A 21,505-nucleotide genomic window follows, 5' to 3' on the forward strand; every position below is an offset into this window, starting at 1 on the left:
AAATATAAAAGCATTTGCTGAGCTGAGCAAAAAGAACAGGAAAAAAGGGAAACCTGTAAACCTCTCTTGGAGGTGAGAAATTCAGGATCAGAATTGTAAACCTAAACATAGTTTTACTCTTTGGTTTTATACTTAATGTAAACTAAAAAGGTATAGCCTTCATGCATAAGCGCTACTGATGTACACCAGTCTTTTTTAGACATTTGGACACTACATGATTTAGGTAGTCATGATATGGCAAAACAAAAGTGCTCAAAGAGTGGTTGGGTGAATTTTGTGGTTGGATGAGCGTGCTTTACTGTTTTCTAAAGTTAAACCTTGGTTAAACCTAGTTAAAAACTAAGTGGAAACAAACTATGAATATAGGTGAACATGCATGTATGAAGACATTCCATCAATCTCTGTCCAGGTCATTACCACATGCTTGTGTCTCAGAGTCTATAGAGAGGGATCTGTCTGACTGCCCGGCCAGAGATAAGGCCAGCGACGACTTGCCCACGCCATTCTGTCCCAGTAGCACTATCCTCAGTGCCCCGCCATGGCTGTGGTAAGATGACTGGGCAGCAGCCGATTGGCTGAAGGACTCATCCCGAGGCACCGCTGTGTCACTGATAGGCAACGTGGTAGGCTCCTCCAAGCCTGGGATCCAATCACAGTCCTCGGATACGGCCTCTTCCCTTCGCAGCTGGTGCTTGACAGGCAGGGGTGTGCTCCCTCGTCGAAGCGGGGGTGCCGTCGTTAGAAACATACTGTACTAGAGTGAAATAGAGACAAAATAAGAAAGACTGTCACTGGGCATTGCGGGAGGTGTTGCTCGCACGAGTGCATTCCCAGATTTTTAAAGTTCAAAGCAGACAGCTGATCTACCTGTAACGCTGCCTATTCTTGTCCATGTTATCGCAGGAGAATGTGGGAGGGGGAGGGTACTTCCACTGTGTGCGTATGTGTGTAAAAAATAAAAGGAGAAGGAGGTGATAACAGCAGAGGTGAGACAGATGAATGGCAGTGTGAGAGAAAGATGCTGATGAAGACACAGAGCATGTCAAAGGGAAAATTAAGAGAGGAGGAGGGTGATGTTGAGGTGGGGAGTGGTGATATGAGGGCAGTAGGAGCTGCTGACAGAAAAGTGACAGCAGGTTGATAAGGATGCAGAGAATGAGGTGGAGACCAGAGAACAACAAGAAGCGTGCATGTAACACGGAAACATTTGGCAAGGATAGACAAAAAGAGACTGCAGCTGTGCGTAATAAGTGCACTCAGGTGGCTATATGCTGCACGGTGAGTGTGTGCACAGCGGGAATTCACATGCAAACAGGTCAAAAACATAAAGTCTGCATCTTTATTCTTAGTCTTTTAAAAATGGAAATCTATAATTGGAGGCTTCCAGTGGTTTTGTATAGAACAATGGCTTTGCTGAGAAAGCTGTGAGTGTTTCTGCACGAGCACAATAGTGCATGTGTGTGTGGGAGTGTGTGTTTTGCAGCCACAGCAGGTCAACCACAGAAGACCTGCATTAATATTAATACAGCAATTAATCTAGCTCCACAGCAGCACCAAGCATTGGTGGCTCTGTGTCTGTCTGTGGCACAGCCAAGTACAGTACTGGCACTTAATTAAAGGGGACTGACACAATAATAGGAGCACACTCAAATACATTACAATGCAGTTTACAGCTACTGTTGTGTTACTGAGCTGAGCACGTCACAGGACACGAGCTACAAGTCATAAACTTGCGTGTTGAATTAGATTTGGGTAGGTTGCTATAATGTAGCAAACTAAAAAGGTATAGCAGAAAGGTTAGGTATATTGTAGCATATAGTATAGAATAGTATAGTAAGTATACTATAGTTTATTTTAATATAGTATAGTATAATGTAGCACATAGTATAGCATAGAATACTATAGTAAGAGAAGTAATAGTAATACTCTATACTGTAGTGTAGTTTAGTATACAATAGTACACTATAGCATACAGCACACACACCAAACTTAATATTTAATGGTTTTTTAAATGAATAATGAAAGTTAATGGAAGAAACCCAGTTTCTATTTGGTTCCACAGATATCACGATGTATCAGAGAACTGTTGTCCTGTGAATGTGATACCATCACTATTGTGACATTCACAGGACTATTGTGACAGTACTGCATTGTTAGTTACTCTGTACATACCATTTGTAGTGTTTTTGTATAGTGTTGCATGGAGATGTCTTTTTTTAAGAAGTCCACCTACTACTGATGAAACTGAGATATTTTAAGAAAGAAAGTGTAATTTCAAAAATGTGTATTCAGTCTGTCTGCTGTTGTCACAAAGCAATGCTGACAAGAAAATGAAAGAAAGCTGTTGCACAGCTCGTTGACTTAACCACTGTGTGGTATGACTGGTATAATGTAAAATTATGTTTTTGCTAGTAAGGAGGCTGTAGACCTGACACTGATTCAGACCTCTGTCTTGGATGAAATGTAACAGTTTGGACAGCCAGCCTCAAGATAGGATCCTCTGACTGCTAACATGACGCTTTTCCTGGTGTAAAATAGAGCACAGAGTGTAACAGTGCAGTCCTTTGAAGTGCACTATAGCGTAATTGCAGTGTTGTTAATATTGTATAGTGTTTTTACAACAAAATGCAGTTAAGGTGTGGCTGATTGTGACACTTGAGTATGTAGCTCTCTCATGCACACGCAGACACATCAAGCCTGTCGCTCAGGTAGCAGCCAAAGGATCTAATCAATTAAGCACGCCTTTATTGTCTGCAGCGCTCAGAGGAGCTTTCCTACGCAGAGACCGTGACCACGGATCGCGCCAGCGTGTCAGGGGTTAATCTCTCTCTCGCCAGGCTGTCTAGAAACTGGGGCAAACAGCAGTGCATAATACAAAATTAATACTACAGGCTATGTTTTTATTCTCTCTTCCTCGCAGCCCAATCACACAGACACTGCTGTTTCTTTCCAGCCCAGTTAGTCTTTTTTACTTTCGAGTCTTACGAGCCGTGTTTACTGTACAGCTGATCCATAATTGTGCTCAGCATCTATGGAGTAACCTGTGGGATTAAGTGCTCCACTATATGAACGGATCGAAGGCGTTTAAGAAGTGTAACACTTGCCGACGGTTTACAGAACACACAGATATCCTGTCACAGCAAACGCCGAAACGCCTAACAGCAAGTGGGGTTTAGACCGGGTGAGAAAATCTGGTTCATTAATATTCAGTCTTTAAGTCACCAATGAGCAGTCAAAGTTCGCGTGATAGTGAAAGAAATTAAGAGCCTAAATAATAATAATAATAATAAAACAATTATCTAATAAAAGTGAAAAAAAAAAGGGATTCATGCACATAGAAAGTGTAGCTGTGAGAAACCAAAGTGTGCTGCAGAAAAAAAACGTAGGCGGTGTTGTAGCAGCGTACCTGGAGTGTGTGGCTGGCTATTGTGCAGAGCGCACGAGGCTGTAGTGGAACATCTGCGTCCCCTTACCTGGTCAGCCATGGTTATCGGTGAGTCTTCTCTTTGCAGAACGAGGCTCAAGTCATCTGTGCTGCTTGCAGACCCGGCATCACATTAACCACGGCTTTAACGCACGGCACCCAAAAGGCACGCGCGACTCATTTAACGTGATGTTATTTTCCCCTTCTCCGCCGAGTAAAACCTCCCCCCTCCACCTCCTCCCTGCCTTCCTCCTTCCGCTCGCTAGAAATGAGAGGTGCGGCGCGTGGAGCGCCGGGATGGGAAGAAGCAGGCTGCCAGGTGGAAGAAGACTCTATACCTGCGTCTCCGCTCGGCATAGGAGGCGACTTTCTATGTGAAGGAGATGAGGACGGACAGCCACCGGCACCGAAACGCATCCCCTCATGTCCTCTGAGAAGAGTTCCAGCGGACAGCAGTTTGTACGCTCCTCTCTCCACCTCCAGTTAACACCTGCATGTATCTCTCTCTCTCTCAGTCTGTGTGTGTGTGTGTGTGTGTGTGTGTGTGTGTGTGTGTGGGAGTGGGAGTGCGCCCTTGAGTGACTGCAGAGTGATCTTGGGTTGGAGGTGAAGGGAGTGATGAGTACGGGGTGGTGTGCCCCTCTAATGCTTTCAAAAAGCTTGTTAAGTTCTTTTCAATAACTGTGTGTGTGTCAGACACCAGGGTTTGAGCTGCTCCCGTAGAAAAAATATCATTCAGTTTTGACAACTGTTAGCAGTTTCTGTCTGTGAGGCGGAGCGGCCGCCAGGGGGAGGCAGAGAGACATCTCATGGATGGGGAAAAAAAGGCGCTGCCGCTGAACGCTTGTACAGAGAAATGAGGGTGTTGCCAAAAAGTGATTTCCGGTGTTTCAATTTTTTTTAATGTATAATATTTTTGCTATATTTTTGCCAATATTGATAAATAGTCTGGGATCATCGAGATTTAAGGAGGAGTTATAAAAGGATATATAAAACAAGCAAATGACCTGTTTTGCAAGTATCTTTACGTACCTGCTGCTACATTATAATCAATCCAGCTCTTTTTGACCACTTAAAATATCTTTATGTAACTATTATGTTATATTTGTTGCAATTTTACTGCTGGCCCCACCTCTCTTGAAAAAAACATTTTTAATCAATCAGAGTTTTGTGTTCATAAATAATGGGTATATAAAAGTCGCTTTGCTCTCTTTTTGGCCTAAAACAGCTTGATATCATTCACGGGAGATATGTTTGATATGTGTTTCACAGATTATAGGTCAACACGTAATTTAAAACCGTTTAAATACAGACAATCTTTTTTTCTATTCTTTTTCTTTTTCACACAACAAGTGCCAAAAAATGATTTCCAGTATTTGCCGAAAACTAGTTGTGGTAATTAAGCTGTATAAATGACTTGTTGGCCTATGATCTGGCAAAAATATTCCAAACATATCTCTCATTAATGATATCAAGTAATTTTATACCCAAAGGAATATTATCACAAGGTAGAAATTCCAATCAGCTTTAAAAAAAGTAATTTTCAAGCGAAACCTGGGCATGAAAAGTTATAACAAATATAACATAAGATTTCTATAAAAAATATTTTAAGGAACTACAATGAGTATAATGTGGTTACAATAATGTAAGGTCACAAAGAGACTTCTAAAACAGGTCATTTCTTTGTTTATATATAAGCTCTTTGTAAATCCTGTTCACTGCAATCTATTTGAAAATACAAGTGAAGATACTAGACATTAAAAACACATAGGAACTTCTGAAATCACTTTTTTGGAACAACACCGGCAGCATCACAGAGAAATAAATAGCAGTAGATGGCCTTCATACATAAAAAAAACAGAGCTCATTTCAGGAGGGGATTTCAATTCCAGCATAAGTAGAGTGTAACAAGCCCAATTCCACAAAAGCTGGGCTGCTGTCTGCTTTGAGGTCTGTTTTGATTTTATGGAGCTACTTGAGGTGAAAAACATGAACACTACTTTTGCATTACCTAGCAACACTTTTGCATCCTTCGACAATATGTTTTATAAACCAGTTCCTTCGGAACAGATGGTGTGCGAGGCCATTCCAGTTGTGGTGCCACTTAAGGAAAAGACTGTGGATATGGAAAGGAGAAATGGCACATTTAGTGCTCATAACTCACTTTAAATGGCTGATGTCTGACAGTATCTAACTGGTCGCTGTGACGACAGCTGTAGCTGCTCTTCCCACTTTTACTGGTGAAACACTGACTGGATGTATGAACATTGTTTGTCTTTTACTGGCTGCTGTGACCGATCTATAGTGCTGTGGCTATATATGTCCAGTTGTATTAAGCTTAAATTTTTAGCCTTGGGTGTGTCTACTACAAAGTACCTTCAATACAAGCTCAACCAGCTCACTGGTCACAGACACACACGCACACACACATATGCACTAGCGGTTCATGTCCAGTACATTGGGTTACACTCAAAAACAAACACACGTCGGCCATAATCGTAGCCAAGAGTCTGCAGTCAAGGTCTCAGAGACAGCAGCGATCGGTGAGAGATCTCCCTACATTCTTAATACAGCAGTACAGACTTTTGTGGTCAGCCATGCAGCTTTGGTTGCATTGATTCACACTGCAAACAAGACCAGTAGAAGACTAATTCAATACATGATGTTTCTGTTACACAACTCAGTCCTCTCCCATGCCAGGTGAAGACATTATTGTGAGGTAAAACAACCATTTTTGAGACGTATGGCAAACTTATGAAAGATGACACAAAAGCAGCCCTTAAAACTATTTCCTGTCACATTATTCTGTTGCTGAAATAAACAATAAAATGAAGGTTTCTGGGAAAACTTCACCTGCTTCCAAGGCACACGGATAAGCACAAGGGTCTAAAGAGGTCGCAGCTCCTGCAACACTTTTAGCAGAAAGAACAGATATTGTCACTTGACCAACGGGCTTTGGCATGAGGCCTTCATTAACAAGAATTATATCACGGACAGCACTTTAAAGAACTTACTTGTTTGAGTAGAGAGAGAAATAAATCCCAATTGGAAAATGTTTAAATGTGTAGAGTGTACCTATCCACCAATCCAGTTAATAAATATTAAGCCAGCCCTGATATTGAGGTAGTCTGGATGAAAACATACAGTCTCAGTCTCATGATCACAGGTGTCTAAAATCACACACTTTATAAACATTTGTGAAGGAATGAGTTGCTTTAAAGAGCTCACTGAGTTTGAGTGTGGTACTGTAACAGGATGTCTTCATTGCAAAGTTCTTCCCTCTTACATAAAGTGGAAATGTTTAGGAAGCGCAGCGACTCAGCAAAGATGTTGCAGACCACATTAAGATACACAGCAGGGTCTCCGTAAGTCTGTAACTTTTTAATACACTACGTGCTGAGGCATAAAGTGCATAAAACCAAATGCTCGGCTGCTGCTCTAAACCTCCTCTGCCTTTAACATCAGCACAAAAGCGATGTGCCAGCAGCTTCACAGCATGGGTTCCCACGGCTGAGCAGCTCCTGTGAGTGTAATGTGTAGGTGGCACAGTACTTTTGTCCATATAGTGCATATGATTCTAAAAACTACATACATACGTCAGCATTATTGATTCTTAAAGATGTGAATATTATCCATTCCACGTGAGCCCCACACTATCATGAATGCTGTATTTACACTACACCTTGATTTAAAAGAAAAAAGCAGATGGTCGCGGTCTTCCTGTGTTCTTTACCCACAGGATGTAGTGTGAATGATTTCGCCTCAGTCCATCTTAAATGAGTTTGGGCTCTGAGTGAATTGCAGGCATGCGATTTTTTTCTTTCCATGGTAGAGTTTTGAACTGTGTGTGTGAATGCAGCAATGAAGTGTGTTTCAGATTGTGCTTTTCAGAAGAAGCCAGAGTCAAAGAAACCATGTCCACTACTGAAGTGTGTCCGTTTTCAATGTGCCCAAAGGCCCTAATAATATGACCACAGCTCCTGCAGGTGTAATGTGTAGATTGCCCAGTACTGTTGTCCCTATAATGTGCATGCTTCTTAGCTCTGTCCCTTGCATACAGAAATATTATTTATCATAGATGATGAAATTACTAAATTCTTTGCAGTTTTTTTATTAGAAAAATAACACATATCTGAGATTGTTGAACAAATGTACACTCATAATGTTGCAAACCCCTGTCTTACTGAATGACTCTCTTGGATGGTCTTTTTTTATTCCCAGTTATGTTACTGATTAATATAAACAGTTAGCTGAATACATAAATAGTAAAATAGTTGTGATACATTACACCAAGTTCTTATTTTTTTCTTCTTTTTTAGAGTAAGTTTTGTGGTCATTAAATTCAAAATCAAAGTGTATTTTTTAAAGTGTAATAAAATTCTCAGTTTCAACATTTCCTATGTTGTCTGAAGGTCTCTGTTCAATGCTTGGAGTGCTCTTTTGATTTCTGGTATAATTTCACATAAGCTGCAGGTTTGAGTGTTTGTAGAAGTACTCACAGCCAGAGGTAGAAGCATCCACAAAAATCAGTTACCGTCTACAATTTTAGACAATTATTTAAGCTATGGTGCTTTTATGTTGTAAAAGCGAAGCTCTCAATTTACTGGTTGATCTACGCCCCTACCCTCACCTATGGTCAAGAGCTGTGGGTAGTGACCGAAAGAACAAGATCGCGGATACAAGTGGCGGAAATGGGCTTCCTCCGAAGGGTGGCTGGCCTCTTTCTTAGAGATAGGGTGAGAAGTTCAACCATTCGGGAGGGGCTCAGAATAGAGCCGCTGCTCCTCCACATTGAAAGGAACCAGTTGAGGTGGTTCGGGCATCTGACAAGGATGCCCCCTGGGTGCCTCCTGGGTGAGGTTTTCCGGGCATGTCCCACCGGGGCAGAACCAGGACACGCTGGAGAGATTATATCTCTCAGCTGGCCTGGGAATGCCTTGGTGTTCCCCCGGATAAGCTGGAGGAGGTGGCTGGGGAGAGGGAGGTCTGGGCTTCTCTGCTTGGGCTGCTGCCCCCGCGACCCGGCAGAAGAAAAGGCATGGATGGATGCTGATACATGAATTATTATTTTTATTTTTTTTAGCTGAAATCCTGTAATTGCTTAAATATTTGGGAATATTTGTTAAATACTTGTTAAATTTAACTGCAATACACTGAATCATTCACCTGTAAGCTGAAAGTGCAGAACTGTTGAAAGCTGAAGTTCACACGAAAGTAGTTAAATATCTTTATAATGTACATTAGAAAAAATTTTAGTATTGACCAAAGAAAATTTAGAGTCAGCAAAAATCTGAATGAATATTGAAATCTAACATTCTTTAACTTCACTTGACTTTAATTAAATTACTTTAATTCCATTTTAAGAGTGGAATTACATATTTTAAAGGTCTAAACTCAAAACTCTAAAAAGAAAATCTGAATCTTTGCAAAACATCTGCTGTGTGTGATTGTGAGCAGTCCTCCCACAATGGGAAGTGTGTTAATTATGAATATTTTTGTCGGTTCTGGTGGTAAGTTGAATTTTACAAAAATCTATTGAATCATATTTACTTTGGTGGACAGAAAAAAAACTTTTCATAATGTGGAACTTTAGTATTAAATTTTCAACAGTGACTTTTCTGCTCTTATTTGTATTCAGCAACCAAAAATATTGTGGCAACACTGAGAAGACAAATTATTAACGGTGTGTTGTCAGATAGAGGTGAAGGTGAGGCTGTCTTATAGCTTTCTGTAGCAGAACTTGAAAAAGCTGACTCAATTCTTATGACCAGTTCTCGTCTGAGGTTCAGACCAGAATAACATAACTATAATACTGAACCTAAAGTATGATCCTCGACCCACCGGGGAACCGCTCCCAGCTGAAGTCACAGAGTAGCAAACAACCAGTCCAGAGACAGACTCTAATATAGCATCACTTCATCGCTCACTCCTGTGAACCACAATGAGTGTGAAGAACCTGCTGAAAATTTGTCCATGTCTAATGTTCTTCCAAGTGAAGAACCTCTTTCTGAAAGTCTGCGAATGTCAAATGTTTTTTCCAGTGAGGAATTCCTGTTTGAAAGTCTGTCAGTGCTTGATGTTCCAGCAGTTGAAGAACCTCCTTAAAATCTGTCAATCCTGGATGTTCCTAACCCCTAAATCCAAAATCTTAACTCCTATCAAAATATTTTTTAAACCATGTGGGTCTGAAAGATTGTTCTACATAACAGTGTGTTTTTAATGTTCCTGGTGTAAAAATGTGGTCACAGGAGTTAAAAAACGTTCAGTCTTTCCTGCTGTTGAGGACATCTCATCCCAACACGTAACATGCAGACGCTATGTATGCAGACGCTATGTGGGGCCAGGTTTCACAATGAACACACCCGAAACTCTGGCTGATTGGGACCCACACCCAGTTTCACACCTTGGCTCAGGCGATTAGAGGATCATCAGGGGGTCCTTTTGTCCCTCTGTGGGGGGTTACTCCCACTAGGTTTATATCTGGGACTCTCCACCATTTGACCTTAGAACTGAAGAAGCTTCTCGGATGAGAGGTGAAACGTCTTCAAGCAACTTAAAGAAGTCCAGACGCTTTTCTTTGCAAACTCCTTTGACCAGACGCTATGTAACAAATCGTTGGTATGTTACGAGATCTGAGTGATGAGAGCAGGTTGGAATGAATCTATACATGTAAGGTTATGGTTAAGGTTAGGGGTAATGTTTGTCATGGTCCCGGGACTTCTACCCGATGTTTTGTGTTTTCCTGTAATCATTAGATATTATTATGTTTTAAGTCCGCTGTTTATTTGAAGGGTCCCCAGGTTATTCTGTTTAGATGTCGTTATTAGATTTCCCCTCGTGTCTTTACCCCTGTGTCTCCCTCAGTGTATCAGTTCTTATGCCTTGTTTCCCCTCCTTGTGTTTTATGCCTTCCCAGCCCATTATGTCTGTACTCTCCCGTGTTCTCCCCGGTCTGCGTCTCGGTGTACTTCCTGTTTTACTTCGATAGTCTCCCGTCAGTGTACGTCACGTTGTGTTTGCTCCTGCCCTGTCTCGTTGTGATTATCAGTGTCAGCTGTGTTCCCCGTGTTCTCCCACGTCCCTCGTTATCCTTCTGTGTATTTATGTCCGCGTCTCCCTCAGTAACGTGTCGCGTCCTCTCTCTTGGCTGTGTTTCCTCGTGTGCCCCAATTCCTGCCTGCACACAGCACATGACAATGTTAGGGTTAAGGCTGCAATAGAAAGCCACGAAGTAAATAAAAAGTGCTTCAATTAACAATACGGAGCGTGTCATAGGGACGCAGAAAGGTACCTTTCGCTTTACTGTGACAAGGCTGGGGCTGTGGCAAATCGTCTGTATGTTACGCATTGGGAATGAGAACGCTCTGTGTTGAGACTCCTCACTGAAAATACAATGAATCTCTATGTGTCGGTTACAAGGTACTCCATTCACTTGCATCCACACAGTTCAAAAAGTTTACATCTCTTAGCTTTGAGAGACACATAGTTGGAAAGTGGACCACGGTGGCAACGTTTTGAGGGTAAAATGATGGCTGTAGAGCGAAAACTGTGGACACAGCAGCAATTGAGAGATACATTTTAAAAACGAATCTTTTGGTTTCTGCCACTGTGGCAGTTGGTCTTCTCAGTGAAACCGCCAACACTCTGTCCCATAGACACCATTATAAACTCTGAAACACATGAAAAAAGCATTAAACCTAAACTGGAACTGAAGAAAAACTATAAAAGACAGTGGAAAGATAAATAGTTCAATGTCTTGGCTTTGTTTTAAAGTTTGAATGATGTGTGTAGGTCAACGTATGTGGAAGTAGATAGAGTTGAAAGAGGAGTAGGTTGAATCCTCTTTGCACATTCTCTCCACTGAAATACATTATAAGTTTTTTTTGAATAAAGTTGTTTATTTAAAAAAACATAAACGTTAGAAATGAAATAAAATAGAAGCACACACATCTAAAAGAAGAGGAATCTAATGGTCTAGAATGGTTTGGAGGTGTTGGAGGAGATAACCTGTGAAAGACATACAGAATAAAAATAGCATCTCAATACTGCGAGTGCTTAATCAGCATTCACACTAAAAATCAGCTTCCCATAATGCTGCGTTTCTCCTCGCCACAGTCTGTCCCTGAGTTCAGACTATTTTACAATTCAGTGCACTTTGCTGCTAACAGTGACTGGAACGAGCTGCAAGGCAAGCTTTAAGTTTGGGGAAACAGCTCTCTCACTGTGGAGTTATATAAGAATTTTATTTCACAGACTAAAACAGTTAGTCTGGTTTTATTGGTTTGTCTGTTTTTAAATAAAGCAACAATGACTACAGCACTAACAGGGATGCTTGTTACTGTTGCTTTTTTTTGTTGGAGATCTTGTGGCAGAGGTTGGTAAATTGTATGCTGTTAGTATCCATGTCAGAATTTTCCCTCCACTACTATTAAACATGAGACATTTTAATGCCTTCTGTTGATCCATGCAAACCCAGTTTTTCCTGGTTTTTCATTTTCATTTTTATACCACTCTTTTAAACCTGTCATCAATTGGTATCTTCGTTCTTGCAGTCCGCACTGAAAATCCTTTTATGGCTCAGACTTCTACTATTGCAGATACAGAGATTTTTATTCCATTTTGGTTCCTTCTGAAAGTGCACCTGACTCATATCTACCGTCTTTAATATAAAAGGAATCAAGCCTTGCAAATGTACTCTGCTTCTTCCTCCGTGCAGACAGAGAAAGATTAGAGATCAAACTTACAAGCCAGGTAAAGCCAGTGAAAGGCAACTTGGCGGTAATGTTAAGATGTCATTTTCTCTTGATCTTTTTCCCCCTCAAAGCTTTCAAAGAGTTACAATGTCATAACTTAATGCCATAAACCTTGTCCATGGGCAGTGCCCATGCTCATTAATTAATAAGTTGAGCAATTCAGATTTATTGAAACACGTTCAAGCAATGGAAATAAAAAAAAAACAGACTTTGTTATTTCTAATGAGCTTGAAAGTCAGTATTTGGTATGACAACATTTATTCTTCAACACAACCTGAACTCTCTCAGGCCGATTTCTTGTAATTTCTATAACTAGTCTTCAGAAATAGTTCTCTGGGCTTCTTGAAGGACATTCAAAGCTCTTCTTTGGATGTTGGCTCCTTTTGTTCTCTGTCACCATGATCCAACACTGCTTCAGTAATGTTGACATGTGGGATCTGAGCAGGCCAATCCATGACTGATAGTGTTTCATTGTGTATTTTTCTATCCATGTATGTTTTTACTGCATTGGCAGTGTGTTTGGGATCATTGTCATGCAAATAAAACACTTTCCAGATGGCACTGCATGGAAAGTGCATGACTGAAATGCAGCTTTAAACCATCACAGAGCTTCCACTGTTTTACAGTGTTGTACATCTTTTGTGACCTCCTCCATCCATATTGACTTAAACCAACAATTTCACAATTAGATTCATCACTCCATGAGACCTGCTGCCACTGATTTGTAGACTAGTTTTTGTGTAATTTGGCAGCCCATGATTTTTCCTGTTTCTTTGAGACATTCAGATACTATTCACCTGCTGTAGTGTTTTAGGCCTGCCACTTCTTCTTTTGTCTTCCACCTGTCCAGTTTCCTTAACTTTTTTAAGGACACACTGCAAACGTCGGTTATCGGAGCATCCTTTTCAGTTTTGGCTTGGTACTTTTGTCATAATCCTACTGATAAAAAGAGGCAAAGGCACTGATCAATATGTCTAAACTGTGTGATCTAATTATTATCATTTAAACACCTCAAACTCAGCTCTTGCTTCAGCAAGATGCAATCTTCTAAACCTTGTAGGATTTAGAGCTATGCTAATTAATATGCAAATTAATTACTACATCACATTGACCAAAGGACAGAGCAAAACTCTGTTAAACATGTGTTAAGCTAGTTGTCAAACAAACACAAATGCAGTGGCTAGTAGACTTGTAGTCAAGATCGCCTAAACCAAGACCAACACAAGACCAAGACCAGAGGGTATCGAGACCAAGACAAGCCCAAGACCACTTAAAAGTGGTCTCGAGACTGGTCTGGCTAGCTTCTGAGCCCAGCAGCATTAAACAACTAAAATGTCAAAGTTAACTGTATTTTCAAGTTCTTGCATCATATTACATCATCCATCCATTTGCTTCCGCTTATCCTTTTCAGGGTCGCGGGGGGCGCTGGAGCCTATCCCAGCTGTCATAGGGCGAGAGGCGGGGTACACCCTGGACAGGTCGCCAGTCTGTCGCAGGGCCAACACACAGGGACAGACAACCATTTGCACTCACATTCACACCTAGTGGCAATTTGGATTTTCCAATTAACCTATCCCCACAAGCTGCATGTCTTTGGACGGTGGGAGGAAGCTGGAGTACCCGGAGGGAACCCACGCAAACACGGGTAGAACATGCAAACTCCACACAGAAAGACCCCGGCCTGATGGTGGAATTGAACTCAGGACCTTCTTGCTGTGCGGCAACAGTGCTAACCACCGTGCCACCGTGACTATTACATCAGTCACGCTTAATTATTCAAGGCATTACCAAATGATTTGCTTTTATCAAGTGGTCGGACACGGCTTGGCTCAGTGAGGGTGGCCGATTATCTTGACTGGTTATGCTGTGAGGAACTAAAGCAAAACTAAAAGCAGTGAAAATTAGACTTACATTCACCAGACACACAGAATAAAAGGTTAAGTTGCTCTGTACCCTCTGGAAATGTGCATCTGTAACTTCCAACTAACATAACTTTTAAAGTGCTAATCAACAGCGTGAGGTAAATAAGACTGATCATCTTGTTCCACTGCAATGTTCTACAGGGAAACCTTGGTCCTGGGTTCATGTGGTCGTTATTCTGGCACTTTCTACCCACGTAAACATCGCAAAAAAGGCTCAGTAAGCTCAAAACACAATAAAGAACACGTAGGTGTGATGCTGAGCCAGCCTCTAAACTCCCCATGCCCCAAATCTATTTGAGCATCTGTGATGCCCAATGCCTGCTGTATGGAGGTCCCACCCCACTCCTCACATGACCTGAATGATCAGCACTTGAGAGCCACAAGCCAGACATGCATAAACAATTTTAGGCAGGTGGTTTTAATGTTTTGGCTGATTAGTTTATGAGTTTTAAAGACAAAAACTGCATGCTTATTGCACTGCTCCAAACATAAATTTGTCAAGCAAAACTGAAGCTCCATCATTCATGTCTCAGCTTTAGAGAAAGTCCTACGTGAGTCATTTCAAAAACCAAGGATTTAAAATAGACAGACTTCAAGGTAACATTATGATGCAATGCACAGGTAAGCACATACAAATCATCAAATTATCTCACTTTGAATATAATTTAAAGTGAGAATGATTTTTGTGTGTAATGAAAGATTAAACATATTCCATGTACTTACAAATATAACTCTGAAAAAACAGAAAGTAATGATTTGCAAATGTCATCAAACCATATTTTATACATAATAGAACATGGAAAACACATGAACTGTTTTTAAGTGAGAAAATATTCATTTTGAATTTGATAGCAGCAAAAGAATTGGGAAAGGCCCGTGTTTATCACTGTGTGACATCCCCTCTTCTTTAAACAGCAGTCAGTAAACATCTGGGAGCTGAGGAGAGCAGCTGCTGGACTCAAGAACATTTTTCCCATTCTTGTCTGACACGCGATTCTAGCTTGTCAATAGTTCTGGGTCATATTTGTTTTCATATTTTTGATTTTATGATGGGCCAAATGTTTTCAGTTTCTGAAAAAGTCTGGACTGCAGGCAGACCAGTTTAGCACAGAGACTCTCCTACTACAAATACCTGCAGTATGCAGTTTGGCATTGTCTTGCTGAAATGTGAAAGGTCTTCCCTGAAAATTTTTTTAAAAAAATGTCTGAATGGGAACATTTGTGGCTCTAAAATCTGTATATCATCATTCCAGATGTGCAAGCCACTGATGTACCTACATACCATCAGAGATACAGGCTTTTGAAATGAGTGCTATGGTCCTTCACCTCTTTAGCAGGGTCCATGTTTTCCCAAAATAATTTCAGGTCGTCTGACCCCAGAGCAGTTTTTAACTTGGCCTCAGTCCATTTTAAATGAGCTTTGACCGAGAGAAGGCAACAGCATTTCTGGATCACATTCACATATGGTTTCTCTTTTGCATGACAAAACTTTGACCTGCATTATGAATGCATGGTGAAATATGTTGACAGAGATTGGTGTCTGAAAGTGTTCCTGAGCCTGTGCAATGATTTCCTTAAGAGAATCATTCCTGTATTTAATGCAGTACAACCCGAGGGCCTAAAGAACAGGGACATCCACTATTCATTTTCAGTCTAGTGCCCAGATTCTCAAAACCTTTTGATGATATTTTGTACTGTAGATGATGAGATATTCAGTCATTAGAAGAAACACTATTCCAAAATTCTACCACAAATACATACAATACTTGCAGACTGGTGAACCTCTGCATTTTCATGATGATCTTTTTATACCCGGTCATGTTACCAGTTAATCTAGTTAGTCCCAAAATGTTGCTGCAGCTTTTTCTTTTTAGTGCGACTTACTTTTCCAGCCTTTTGTTCTCCCTGTTCCAGATTCACAATGAGCTAATATTTTTCATGAAACAGTGGAATGTCTTTTTGTGATGTTTTCTATGTTCTTTTGTGAATAAAATGTGGGTTTATTAGATTGTTTTTCTCGTGTTTTTATGAAATATTCTTATTTTACAGTGTCACAACGTTTTCGGAAAAGATCATTCAGACAGTTGTGTGTGTGTGTGTGTGTGTACAGGGTATCATTTTAGTCTCATTAAACACATCCTCTCTGTGGGATTTAAACAGTGCTCAGTGAGAGTGAATGACCTAACATAATTTTAAGGCTATTAAGTGGTAAGTGTCCAGTCCTGAACACAATCATACTTCGCCTAAATGTCCAAGCAGAAGTGAGATAAAAGGGCCTTCCTTTGTATCAACTGTCTCCTGAATCCCTTGGATATTAATATTTTGTCAGCTTCACTTTGCAGCCCATTCTGCTCAGTGTCTGAACTTGCAGCATTTTCAGTAATACAGCAGGTCCCTAGACATGCTGGGACTTCAGTCAATACAGAGAATAGAAATGGGAAGGATTCTCTCAATGGGCCTGCTGAGCGTGACTTATATTTTAAGCTTTCTCTAATCTAGAGACTTAATTAAGTCTCATCAGGACATCAGAGCTTGTGAGTGCCTTGCACCGCATGAGAGGATCACAGCACAGACAGATGACAGAGATAAGTGCTCTCATTAGCCACCAAGATAGCATTGACAAAAAAACCCCGCCTGCTCCCTGCTAATGGAAACACTGCAGTCTGTCATTTGAATATCCAGCTGTGCACTCTGAGTCAGGAGGTCAAGAGGTAACTAAGGCAGGATTTGTGGCTGTCAATGAGAAGGCCCCCACAAGGTTAGGGATCACTGTATTCATTTCATTCATTTATTCGTCATGGTCCTGTGCATCTAGCCACAGATCTAGATAACAAAACGGGTGGAACTGTATTACTTTTACCCATCCAAGGAAATGAATGACTATCACTTTGGATTTTATTTAAGAATTCATTATGCTCATGTGAACATTTAGCTGCTGAGGAACCACATGTTTAACTAGTTAGCGAGAAGAGTAGAAGACCTAAAACAGAGAGAACATTTTACACAAGTCGCCAGTGGCACTGGATTTATATTTAAAAAATTAAATACATGAAAGGCTGGGACCAGGAGCTGAATTTTTTATATTGATTAATGATACAGAAACAGAACAAGTGGACAATAATGCAAAGATTTAAAACTGTCCTCTCACATACAAACAGATGGCAAACAAACCTAAAAGATTCAGGATTCATTTTAGGAGAGAAAAACAAACAAACATATTCTTCCAATAAGTTTCATGTTTGCCTGATCATTTCAGATCATTTGCTGAAGTGGTTAATAATATTTCAATGGGAATATTACACCTTTAAAAGATTGTGGGACAGGAGTGACCCTGGTTAGAAACACCACACAAGGATTGCGGCTTTGTGGTTGCTGGATGTACAAATAGGCGACTAATTCCTCGTGTCCCCAAATGCCCCAAAAGATTAACAATAACAGATTAACAATATATGCTTGCAGTAAATAAGTGCTTTCATGCTGATACTTTCAGTAAATGTATGTGTTTGCTAAATATAAAGCTTCAGTTAGCCATCTGCTAGCTTAGCATAGCATATGTAAATATATGAAACAGGGAAGCTGCTAGCTTGTCTCTATCCATCACCAGAAATACAGAACTTAAAAAACCAGACCTCAGGTTGTTATGTCCAATATAGATAATACATTTAATGCTAAATTAAAAGAGGTGTGAGTTTAAACGTGTATTAGACAGAGCAAAGTTGACCCTTTGCAGCACCTACTCTGTATGCTAACCTTCCTGGTGCTTTACATCAAGCAGACACATTTGAGAGAATCTTCTTATCTAACTCTCAGCAAGAAAGCAAGTAGGCATGTACCCAAAGTGAACCCCTGCATCAAGCAAATATTAGTGATAAAAATTTAAGCAATCTTCACTTCAGCTGAAAAACAAACCCATTATGCAATATTTCAGGGCAAGTGATTGCAACTCAGCTGCTTACTAGAAATCTTGAAATGAATAGGCTAACAACAAAAAAATCCAATTACCCGCCCTCTGCCAATTTGTCAAACAAAGCCCCCATACCTGCGCAAATACATGACATGCCCTTTACATTGTGATATTAAATCAGCGTGGATGTAGATAGGCTCCACTTGTTAAGAAGTCATTTTCCCATGCAGTCATCTTCTGATGTGAATTATTGTGTCAAATCCCGATTTAATAAGCACTTCTACGCATTACAGTTCAGAACAAAACAAGTCATCTTTTTAGTAATACTTCCCATAAGTCAAGGAGGCTTCTTTTCATAAGGTTATCAAATGACATTGAATTTAGACAATGTTGCTACTAAGCTGTACAGGGCGCTTTTCGGGGAAGCAGGCATAGCTGACTGTGTCTCCTGTGCTTTTACTCAGTCACAATGTGAAGTAAAGGGGCTGTGAGGTTACATTGCTGGATGTAATCTACTAGATGGAATGTAATGACATCCTATGGCAGGTTTCTGAAACATAGCAAACCTCTTTTCATACTATACACCTGCTATATGACATAATGATCAGATTTTTTTCCTTTAAGTTCAGAGATGTTTGTTTAAAAGTTCCACTGGTAGTTTGATTTCCATTTGCTTGGTTGGTTTAATGTCAGTCAGCAGACGTCCTTCAAAAAAAGCTGTTAAGATCACAGGTTCAGGTCCCGTGTGGGAGCTCTAAAGAGGTTGTTTTAAGGTCAGTGACCTGGATTTGGAAACTGTGATGTGAGCTCTGGTATATGAAGAGAAATGTCTTCAAAACCTGTTTTTAAATCATTTCAGATTTCCAGCTTTGTGTTTATGGAAAATTGCCAGTGTTAAGACAGGAAGTTGCCGAGTGACACTGGTATTGTGCTGAGAAATATAAACCTTGTGTTTTTATGGCACCTAATGCATTCTGTTTATGAGACACTGTCATCTATTTGAGAGCTTCACACACACTGTTGCCAAGAGCCTTTTTAGAGGTGTTACAAAAGCAAGCAGAATGAGACTGACCACAAAAGGATCTAAACAAACGCATGTTCTGTACAAAGTGCATGAATCATGAATTTTGATTTACAGCGGTTGATATAACATCTAATATGACTATTGCCCCACGAGGGTATGTGAGTGAGCACAGCTGTGTAAACTTTATTAAGTCACCCCGTGTGTCTGGGTTTGATGAGTGAGAGAGTGTGCAGAATGCTGAGCTATTGGCAAACGTGGGGGAGGAGGAGCAGGAGCGATACGCCAGCGTTGTGCAGGTGGTTTTCCTCGTTGAACATGAAGAAAAGATGGCAAAAGGGCACGGAGCTGACGTACGGCAGGACGGGACAGCAGGAAGTACAGTGGTGGGTTCCAGCAAGGCACCAGGCACACCAAAAAAATGGCCGTCAGTGACGCCACTTCCCACAGCAGGGACACGCTCTGCGCTTCCTGCGTTGGCCCAGGTGTGGCGGCTGACAGATGAAGCAAAGTTGAAGATAGTTTAGCCCCAAGTCGGCTAATGGGAAAAGCAGCTAAATAACATGAGGAGACAACACATTGACAAACTCAATATGGCAACCAGCTAACTGCAAAAACCAGAGTGGAACCAATGAGCAGCGCAGTAGCTTTCTTGTTGCGTCTGTCGGCGGCCAGCGAGCCCCTGCAGCTATGGAGGTGAGAGATGATAAGGCCGCAGTTAACGGTGATGCAGAAGAGAGGGGCCACATAGTAAACCAGAAAGGCAGGAACCAGGAAGTAGAGCCACTTGTTTTGGCCAACGGACCACGTGCAACCACCACTGAAGTCAATGTAGGTGACCTTCGGTAATGCCATGGTCAACGAGACCAGCCAAATGGCTACCACAGCGCATGACCTGTGGAACAAGGAAACAAGGGATAAGTATATTTGTTTGCTACTGTATATACAGCACACCTGCCTAACTTCCAGTGGAGGACGTACACGGCTAAGTTCCCATATGTAATTAGAAGAAAAAGATGTCTTCAGAGAAAAAGTAGCATTCATTTGAAGTTATTTATCTGGTCGCTCTCCTTGAAGCTCTGTTTTGGTCTCCTCCAACTCGAGAGGGGATACATGTGATATCCTTTAGCAGTCAGTTGCTCCATTGTACTGAAATACATTTAAATACCTTTAATAAAGATTTATGCAGCTTTTTAAAGGTAATATTTTACAGGTGTGAACAACATGTTAAAGGAATCATTGTAAACATTATACAGTCAAACAACTGTACAAACACTGCCTCAAATGATTTTTACAAACCCACCTCCGCTTCACACTCACACTTTTGTCAGACTAGCAGGCGGTCTCATCCATGGTGCAACGATACGATACCTCAGCACAGACAATGCTGCCAGGCTGAAGATCTCCACTCTCACTGTGACTGAAGTTGTGAATCCCAGGAGGACACAGGTCCCACCGCCAAGCTGCCAGTTATAGAAACTGGCAGTCAGGAGCGCACAGGGCAGGGTGAGCAGAGCGCCAAGATCTGCCAGGCTGAGATTGAGGAGCATGATGGAGCTTGGCTTGGAACGACTGCGGGGGTTCCTCAACAGCACCAGCCAGAGCAGAAGATGACCAACACCCATCAGAAGAGAGACAAGGCTGACCATTGGCAGCACCACACCGAAGGAGATGGTGGTGTTGGTGGAAACCACATTAAAGAGGAGGTTTACGATAGCAGGCATGGCTCTGACAAATCTGACAGCAAAAAGATGCTGCTGTGAAATAAAGACAGATGGAGGATAGTCAGGCATAGGAAATAAAGGAAAATAAAGGGGAGCATGACGGCCAGGCTGGGGTGGTTGGACAAAAAGCTATTGTACGTGAGGTCGAAAAGGCTCAGCAAATGTCTACAATTACAAATATGAAGAAAAAGATGAAAAAATGCCAACAACTGTGAGAGCACAGCATTCCAAATCAGGAATTTAGAGAGACACATGATGACTTTGAGACCTAATTGTAGTTATTAATAGCCTCCAATGTATTATTCATATTCCTAATAGGACTTGCTTCTTCCAAATCACTTGCAATTCGGAGCTCACCGGGCCCTTCCTCAGACTGACAAGCCTGATGATTCAGACTAGATGATCTGTCTCTCAAGAGATTTAAGTAACAAACAATCAGAGTGACATCAGCAAGTCCACTGCATCGTGACACAAACGAGACAACTCACCTCGGCGGGCACTAGCAGACAGACGAAGGAGGATTGTTCCCAGAGGGATAGACAACACACACAAACTAGTCGTTAAGAAGGAAAAACAATGTGCAGACTTTGGTGAAGAGAAAGATTTAACCAGAGTGGAGCCCCGAATGTAAACAAACCACTTATCCCCACAAGTAAACAAGACACTCACTTGATGTTTAAAGAGAGGACTTGGCTGCATGCGCACTGATGTTAGGGGATGTTTTCTGAATACTTGATTCTACATAAGTGTTTAAGCA

General features: G+C 41.1%; 2 protein-coding genes across 3 annotated transcripts in view; both read right to left on the minus strand.

Moving 5' to 3' along the window:
- Positions 1-4,183, minus strand: part of rem2 (RAS (RAD and GEM)-like GTP binding 2) — a 35,429-nt gene extending 31,246 nt beyond the window's left edge. The window contains exons 1-2 of one of the 2 annotated variants that reach the window (XM_080861744.1): positions 3,474-4,183; positions 418-754 (exon numbers count right to left, since the gene is read on the minus strand). In XM_080861744.1, coding sequence (XP_080717870.1) covers positions 418-754; positions 3,474-3,485 — 349 coding nt within the window. In that variant the 5' untranslated portion in view covers positions 3,486-4,183. The remainder of the gene's footprint in view (positions 1-417; positions 755-3,473) is intronic. The other variant, XM_080861743.1, reaches the window with a different exon arrangement.
- A 13,065-nt stretch (positions 4,184-17,248) lies between these two features.
- LOC308383680 (somatostatin receptor type 5) lies at positions 17,249-20,883 on the minus strand. Its single transcript, XM_080861745.1, has 2 exons — positions 20,345-20,883; positions 17,249-19,919 (listed from the first exon to the last, which is right to left on the minus strand). Exons 1-2 carry the CDS (start codon positions 20,815-20,817, stop codon positions 19,613-19,615), a joined length of 780 nt encoding a protein of 259 aa, XP_080717871.1. The 5' UTR covers positions 20,818-20,883; the 3' UTR covers positions 17,249-19,612.
- Between the last annotated feature and the right edge of the window lie 622 nt (positions 20,884-21,505).

This window comes from Rhamphochromis sp. 'chilingali', assembly GCF_963969265.1.
Source record: "Rhamphochromis sp. 'chilingali' genome assembly, chromosome: 16".
NCBI classification, from domain to species: domain Eukaryota; kingdom Metazoa; phylum Chordata; class Actinopteri; order Cichliformes; family Cichlidae; genus Rhamphochromis; species Rhamphochromis sp. 'chilingali'.

Coding starts and splice junctions, on each gene's coding strand:
- LOC308383680 (XM_080861745.1), bottom strand. CDS start 20,817: ATGCCTGACTATCCTCCATCTGTCTTTATTTCACAGCAGCATCTTTTT. Junction 19,920..20,344: donor CCTGCTAGTCTGACAAAAGT/GTGAGTGTGAAG, acceptor CTTGTTCCACAG/GTCATGCGCTGTGGTAGCCA.